Source organism: Hemibagrus wyckioides, linkage group LG13 (assembly GCF_019097595.1).
Source record: "Hemibagrus wyckioides isolate EC202008001 linkage group LG13, SWU_Hwy_1.0, whole genome shotgun sequence".
NCBI lineage: Eukaryota > Metazoa > Chordata > Actinopteri > Siluriformes > Bagridae > Hemibagrus > Hemibagrus wyckioides.
In genome coordinates this window covers 2205001-2212500 of record NC_080722.1, presented here as the reverse complement: position 1 = coordinate 2212500, position 7500 = coordinate 2205001, and the positions used below count along the sequence as shown (strand labels likewise).

The 7500-nt window shown below is 41.4% G+C and overlaps 2 protein-coding genes across 3 annotated transcripts in view; both read left to right on the top strand.

The window, feature by feature from the left end:
• LOC131363328 (homeobox protein HMX2-like) overlaps positions 1 to 2530 on the top strand; it is a 5404-nt gene extending 2874 nt beyond the window's left edge. Inside the window, exon 2 of the mRNA XM_058405744.1 lies at positions 248 to 2530. Within this exon, the coding sequence (XP_058261727.1) occupies positions 248 to 768 (521 nt within the window). The 3' untranslated portion in view covers positions 769 to 2530. The remainder of the gene's footprint in view (positions 1 to 247) is intronic.
• Positions 2531 to 3307: 777 nt separating this feature from the next.
• bub3 (BUB3 mitotic checkpoint protein) overlaps positions 3308 to 7500 on the top strand; it is a 5200-nt gene continuing 1007 nt past the window's right edge. Inside the window, exons 1-7 of one of the 2 annotated variants that reach the window (XM_058405455.1) lie at positions 3308 to 3455; positions 4509 to 4703; positions 4793 to 4862; positions 5334 to 5485; positions 5570 to 5728; positions 6651 to 6828; positions 6914 to 7130. In XM_058405455.1, the coding sequence (XP_058261438.1) occupies positions 4509 to 4703; positions 4793 to 4862; positions 5334 to 5485; positions 5570 to 5728; positions 6651 to 6828; positions 6914 to 7130 (971 nt within the window). In that variant the 5' untranslated portion in view covers positions 3308 to 3455. Of the gene's footprint in view, positions 3456 to 4508; positions 4704 to 4792; positions 4863 to 5333; positions 5486 to 5569; positions 5729 to 6650; positions 6829 to 6913; positions 7135 to 7500 lie in introns of those variants that run through there. The other variant, XM_058405456.1, reaches the window with a different exon arrangement.

Below are 7500 nucleotides of genomic sequence, written 5' to 3'. Positions count from 1 at the left end.
CTGTGTGCTCTCACCGGACACTGCTGTTGTCTTCAAAAGCTTTATTTTTCTTCATAATGCCCCAGTACATGTTTAACACGAGATCGTATACTCTACATACACTTCTGTAGGTTACAGATACACTCTAAATGCACAGGTCAAGGGGCTGAAATTTCACCTAGCGCCCCCTGATGGTATTGCACGTGCAATGTATTTATAAATAATTATCATTAGCCTAACGTTTTTTTCCCCATATCATGTGTTCTAGATGCCCCAGTAAACAAACCCTCATCAGATGGGAACGAGCGCACGCTGCAGAACTGCCCCAAGAGTAATAAAGATGACCACAGATCCCCGAGTCCATGCAGTGAGAAGCGCACTGACAGCAGTGGTGAGGAGAAATCCAGCAGCGGAGACATGACGAAGAAGAAGACGCGCACGGTGTTCTCGCGCAGCCAGGTGTTCCAGCTGGAGTCAGCGTTCGATGCTAAGCGCTACCTGAGCAGCGCAGAGAGGGCGTGTCTGGCCTCCAGCCTGCACCTGAGCGAGACGCAGGTCAAGACCTGGTTTCAGAACCGGAGGAACAAGTGGAAACGGCAGCTGGCGGCCGAGCTGGAGGCCGCGCACATGGCTCACGCGGCTCCCTCGGCGGCTCGGACTCTGGTCGGGATGCCGCTGGCCGGATTTGGCGTTCCCATGCCAAGATCTGCTGCTTTTCCGATGTATTATCCCGGAAGTAATGTTCCGGCATTTCCTCTGTACAGTCTTTACAGTAACATTGACTGCTGAAGTGGACGTGCTGATGGATGAAGAGGGTGTGTCTGCAGACAGAAACCAGTGGGCGTGTCCACGAGAGGGATCGATGGATCGATCTTTGATTAGGACAAATGGGTGTGTCTTTGAGTGGGTTTGGGTTTAAGTCGGATATGTTAAATGGGAGTCAAATGGGAGTGTCTGTGTGGGACAGATGGTAGTGTCTTAGAATGGGGGTGTGTCTTTATGCCCATGTATGAACTCATAGAAACACCCTCTCAAAACACATTCTCTCAGGTCAGGAGATCAGCTCATGTTAGCAAGTTAGCAAACAAAATAGCTATATATATGCCTGGTAGTGATTACTGTAATATATTTACCTAAAGACACACCCACACTCTCACCTACAGTCTTAAAGACTGCCCGCTTAAAGCTGCCCTCAATTCCATATATGGGCTCAAAGACAATCCTACATTCCCAGTTATGCTCTTAAAGACCCACCCACTAAATTTTACCTTCATTTTCATTGTTATTCTGAAAGACACACCCACATTCACACCTACAGTCTTAAAGACTGCCCACTCAGAGCTGCTCCCAATTGCATACGTGGCCTCAAAGAAAATCCTACATTCCCACTTATGGTCTTAAAGACCCGCCCACTCCGAGCTAGGTGCAAGGTGTAAAGACACACCTACATTCTTTTCTACAGTCTAAAAAAGACACGCCCACTACATGGACTCAGTGACACACCTTTTCTGCAGACAGACCTTATGAGCCATGGTTGCCAGGCAACCATGATAAATCTTATTAAAAAAAAGACTATCAGCTGTACTTATAAAAAATTATCGCATCTTTAACTATGTTCTTAATAATGGCTCTTTTCTGTCTCTGTATTCAATTCCTAAAAAGTTTATAAAGAGACATCTCACGCTCCACCACCGCTCCACGGGACGATCTGTTTCCATGGAAACGAACAGCATCAGTCCGACGAGATGAGGGTGATGTGACTGATATTGTAAAAATGAAGCCAAAGGAAAATGTTCATACTCTAGCCCTGCCCCTAAAGCTAAGCTTTACCTTTGTAAATAGCGAATAGTTGTTTAGTTGTGTTCCTTTTATCAGACTCATTATAATAACAATTAAAAATAATTCCTGCAGTAGTTTAGCCAGGATGGAGTCAGGAAAATATACACACAAACTGTCTGGGTTTAAGAGCAGAGTTTCTACACAGGTCAAGCTAGCATATCTACAGACAGCTAGACTGCTTTAGCTTAGCTAATGTTAGCCTAGTTAGAACTCAAAAGTTCAAGTAAATGATGCCTCTTTAAGCTTATATACTCACAGAAAAATGGTGGAAATGAATCTGAGCGTGACGTCAGCACCGCATTCTCTCTCTCCAGGACGAAAAGGATGAACTGTATAAAGCAAAATAGCTTCTGTATTACTAGCATCAATACATTTCACCTCCTTTTATGCATTTTTTTGTTCTCTGCTCAAACCTCAGCTGTGTCTCCGATCACACTCGTAGTGCTGTAAAGACTTCTCTTTCTGTTTTTATGTGCTTTTTTATTCTTCACTGCTTTAAAGTGTTTCTACTGACCAGATTAGCCCTTACTACGTTAGCACTTCCAGATTCTGTGTGATTTGAGACACAGCTCATCACTCTTCGATCTATTTTATTTTTAAAACATGCCACTTCCTTATATTATTATTATTATTATTATTATTATTATTATTATTATCATCATCATCATTACTTATTATATATAGCAAGGAAAACATAGCTTTAAATGCTTCTTTGTATTTGTTTCATTACTAAACTGTAAATAAATCTACTTTAAGAAAGAAATCTGGATTCTCTCTCTGTGTGTGTGTGTGTGTGTGTGTGTGTGTATTCTTAGAAATAATAATATAAGAAGTAAAATAAATAAAGTGTGTCCACAAGGTCAACATTTCACATGCATGACTTTGACCAATCATTACAAACAGCTATTTATTTATTTACTTACTTACTTACTTACTTACTTACTTACTTACTTACTTACTTACTTATTTACTTACTTACTTACTTACTTATTTATTTGTGGCATGAATGACGTTTGTCCATTCCTTATAATATCATATAATTATTTTTTATTTATTTATTTATGTTTAACTGAATAATTTATTTTGCATGTCAGAATCAGCTTAGTTTTTTTTTATTAAAATAAAGCATAAAATAAAATAAACACCATAAATTTTGTAGAAATTTTTTGTTTGTTTTCTGATTTTTTTTTCTAAATGTATTAATTTGACTAGAAACACTTAATTAATTGTCATATATTCATAATTTACACATATAATTTTAAATATAATATACATATATAATTTATTATTTTTATTTTATTATATCTAAGCTGGGGTAATTTTTATTCATTTATTTATTTATTATTTAAAATGACCATAATATCCAACCACTTATCTTCTGTATCTAGTCGTTTATACGTGTCTCTCTATATCTCGCGAGATCTGGAATGGGAGATTTTTTTAGCCAATCTAATGCGTCGCGCTCCATTCAAAAATATACAAACTGACCAATCAGGACGCGGCTTGCTTTCTGCCGCGTGAGCCTGGATCTTAACCCAGAGTCAATACAGGGAGTGACGGGACTATCCTCCGGAGCATTAGCTCAGCTTTACCACGTTAATAATTCTTTTTTATTTAAAATATCTCGACGGTGAACGGTGAGTCATTTATTAATGTAATGTACTCATAAACCGAGACCGCATGTTGTTTTATTTTTTTGTGATTTTGTATTTCTATTACTGGTTGCTTTTAGCTAACATGCTAATGCTAACATGGCTAGTTAGCCGTTATAATCAGTTATTACATAAAGCATTGGATTAACTGTGATATATACTTTTATATATTTATTTGCTTTTTATTACAAAATGTTTGGAAAAAAAATAACCACTAGCTGTCTATTTCAGGTAACTGGTAAAAGCTAACTCGGCTAACCGGCAGCTATCTTAACTAGCCTAGCTGTATTTACTGTAACGGACACGCAGATGTATATAAAATGCTGTTCACTTTATTTATGGAAATCTGATAACACTAAAAAGCACCAGATCGCAGTGTTGGAGGAGAAAGATGAGTTTTTGAAATTTGATGGTTCTTGTTAATATATTTTGTTGACTCTTCTATTGTGCATCCAATTAAAATGCTCTTCAGAATATTTATGCTCCGCCCTCAGGGGCGTGTCCTGCTCTACAGTAGTAGCTCCTTAGCAATAAACATGGTGTTGGTGTTTTGGACTGAATGCTGTTTTTTTTATCAGCTGAGGATAAATGGGTGGAGGATGTTTTACACTGCAGATGAATATCACTATCATATTTATACCCCGTTTCTATCAGTCAGTAATGTCTCCCCGGCTCGGGGCCGTGTGTCTGATCTCTCCCCGGCTCGGGGCCATGTGTCTGATCTCTCCCCGGCTCGGGGCCGTGTGTCTGATCTCTCCCCGCTGCTGGTGGTCAAACTCATGAGTCAAACATATACGCCCTGAACACACCCCATCCAGTCTTCTTAACTAGGGTGTGTGTGTGATGTTTCACAAAGCTTTGGGGGTGTGGCTTATGTATCTCAAACACTATTAGCTGTTTAATTTACAAAAACCCCTCACTCTGACTTCCTGTTTCGACTAACACGCTCCCACTGATACTGAAATCCCTCATTGTCTTGACGATGTGCAGCACTGGTGGTGAATTCGTGTTCTGATTCTCTTATCCTGGTGTTTTTAGATGACCGGCTCCAACGAGTTTAAGCTGAACCAAGGACCTGAGGACAGCATCTCCGCTGTGAAGTTCAGCCCCAACACCTCCCAGTTCCTCCTGGTCTCCTCCTGGGATTCCTCCGTCCGTCTCTACGATGTTGGTGGAAATTCCTTGAGGATGAAGTACCAGCATACGGCCCCGGTCCTCGACTGCGCTTACTATGTAAGAAATCTGCTTTTCTCAGGACATCAGTACGATACAGAAAGGAAAAAACACACACGCATGTGATAAATTGACGTGTTTTCTTTCAGGATCCGACTCACTCGTGGAGCGGAGGGCTGGACTGCCAGCTAAAGATGCATGATTTAAACACAGACCAAGGTACGATATCAGCACTCAAATCATATAGAAACCAGTGGTACCTACATTTGTGATCACCGTAGCAGTCATGAGTTTTTTATCCTGTTGCCATGGCAACACAGGAGCCACCTGAAAGCTGCAGGAGAAAACAATTTGGTGGAGAAATTAGGGGACTTCTAATAACTTTTGAAATTAAAATAAAAATAAATTAAGTACCACACACACAGCACAGAGACCTAAGGGCTGGGTTGTTGTCATAGCAACTAAATGCCATCGCCCCTAAACACCAGAAAAGTTCTTTTGGATGATTGTTTTTTATATACACATTTTAAGGTTTAAACAAGACAAGTTAAAGAAAAGAAAAACAAGTTTTTTCTTATTAGTCGTTTTTTGGTGGAGTTGCCATGATAACTGCTTTGTACCTAGCTCAGGTGTTGAGGTGTGTATGATGACATGGTGTGTGTCACTGATATAGTTTTTCCCACTCTGTAGACACGATCGTCGGAACACACGACTGTCCAATTCGGTGTGTGGAGTATTGCCCAGAGGTCAATGTCATGGTAACGGGCAGTTGGGACATGAGCGTGAGGCTGTGGGATCCTCGCACCCCGTGTAACGCTGGGACTTTCACTCAGCCTGACAAGGTACAGAGTGTTCTCTTGTCCTCTCTCTCTCTGTCTCTGCTTTCACTTTGCCTTCTGCTTCGCTCACTTGACCGTGTGTTTCAGGTGTACACGCTGTCCGTAGCCGGGGATCGTCTGATCGTGGGGACGGCGGGACGCAGAGTGCTGGTATGGGACCTGAGAAACATGGGATACGTCCAGCAGAGACGAGAATCCAGCCTGAAGTATCAGACGCGCTGCATACGAGCCTTTCCTAACAAACAGGTCAGAGCTACGAGCGTTAACCTGCAGGAGTATCACCTGATACCAAAACCACTCAGATATGGCTCTCTATAAAAACGACCAGACGTCTAGCCAAGATTCCTGCTCTGGCGCTATATCTCTCAAAGAACAAGTGGTTAAATGTTGCTAAGATTTATAAGGAAGTATCGTTTTAACCAGATGAACTGATTAGGTTTTTGGAAGGAAGAAAAAAAAAAATACAGCGGTCGGATATCTGAAATAATTTGTCTTAAATTACTTCCTTCATGTGTGAAGTATATTTTCAGCCGTACAGGTTAGCAAGAAGGTGGAGGCGTGTGCCAGTGCTATCGAGTTCGACTTGGTTTTTTAATCACACATGTTGTAAATAATATGGTGTGAATATAATCAAGTAAACCTTAATAAAAGAAAAAGCCCAGTTCCAGTCTTTGATATCTGACCCACTACAGGACCTGTTTACCGGATCAGAGCCGTCACCAAAACAGGAGTGTATCTCTTATATAACCGACGTATGAATCTGATCCTGATTTCATGATCATGTGAGAAATCGCCACGAATCAGCTTAGATCACAGGCCACGCCCACTAATCACTTGTTTTGCATATTGTTATAAAAACAACCCTCCAGTTTTCTCTCCTCTGTATCTAATGCATAATGTTCATGTATTAAATATAAGCCACACATTCAGCAGCTACATGAAAAGGTGGAGAAATAAATTTCATTACTGCTTTTTTATTTGAGGATGCAAATAAACATTGTGTGCGTTTCGTGTTGTTTGTGGCTGCGAAGAGGTTGAAGTCTCGCCTGCAGGTGGTCAGGTAGTCGTGTGAACTGGATCGATCGATCGATAGATTTAATTTAGATCAGATTTGCTCGTATAGTCAGGAGTCCATGTGTCCTGAGGAGTGATGTGTGTCATGTTTCAGGGCTACGTGCTGAGCTCGATCGAGGGCAGAGTAGCCGTGGAGTACCTGGACCCGAGTCCGGAAGTGCAGAAGAAGAAATATGCCTTTAAATGTCACCGTTTGAAGGAGAACAGCATCGAGCAGGTGTATCCCGTCAACGCCATCTCCTTCCACAGCATCCACAACACCTTCGCCACAGGTCAGGCATCGTTAATATCACTCTCCGTGTGTGTGAGTGTGAATGCAAGTGTGTGTGTGTAACTGACCGTGACTCCTTCCTGCAGGCGGCTCAGATGGATTTGTGAACATCTGGGACCCGTTTAACAAGAAACGTCTGTGTCAGTTCCACCGTTACCCCACCAGCATCGCCTCTCTGGCCTTCAGCAGCGACGGCTCTCTGCTGGCCATCGCATCCTCATACATGCAGGAAATGGGCGACATCTCGCACCCAGCCGACGCCATCTTCATCCGCCAGGTCACTGACGCAGAGACTAAGCCTAAGTAAGTGGTCACTCTATTTCTCTCTCTCACATACACACACATGCTAAAACTGATAATAAAAACTGTAATGCATAAAGGACAGGAGAAAATATGAGACTTGGAGAACCCATTAATATGGGACCGGAAGTATTTTTGGTACTTAGGGAACTCTAGAAGTTCCTGATAGAGACCAGAAAAGCTAGTTGATAAAGAAAGTCTTCTTAAGGAACAGAAAAGTATGGTACTTTTGAAATCTTTAGATGTAGACTAGAAGAAAGAGTTTTTTGGTATTTTTTTTGAGTGGTGTTGTATTGGAACTGGATCCATGTTTATATCTGACTGGAAAGAATAAGAACTTTTTTTTAATCTGAGGATTCCCCCAGTAAGACCA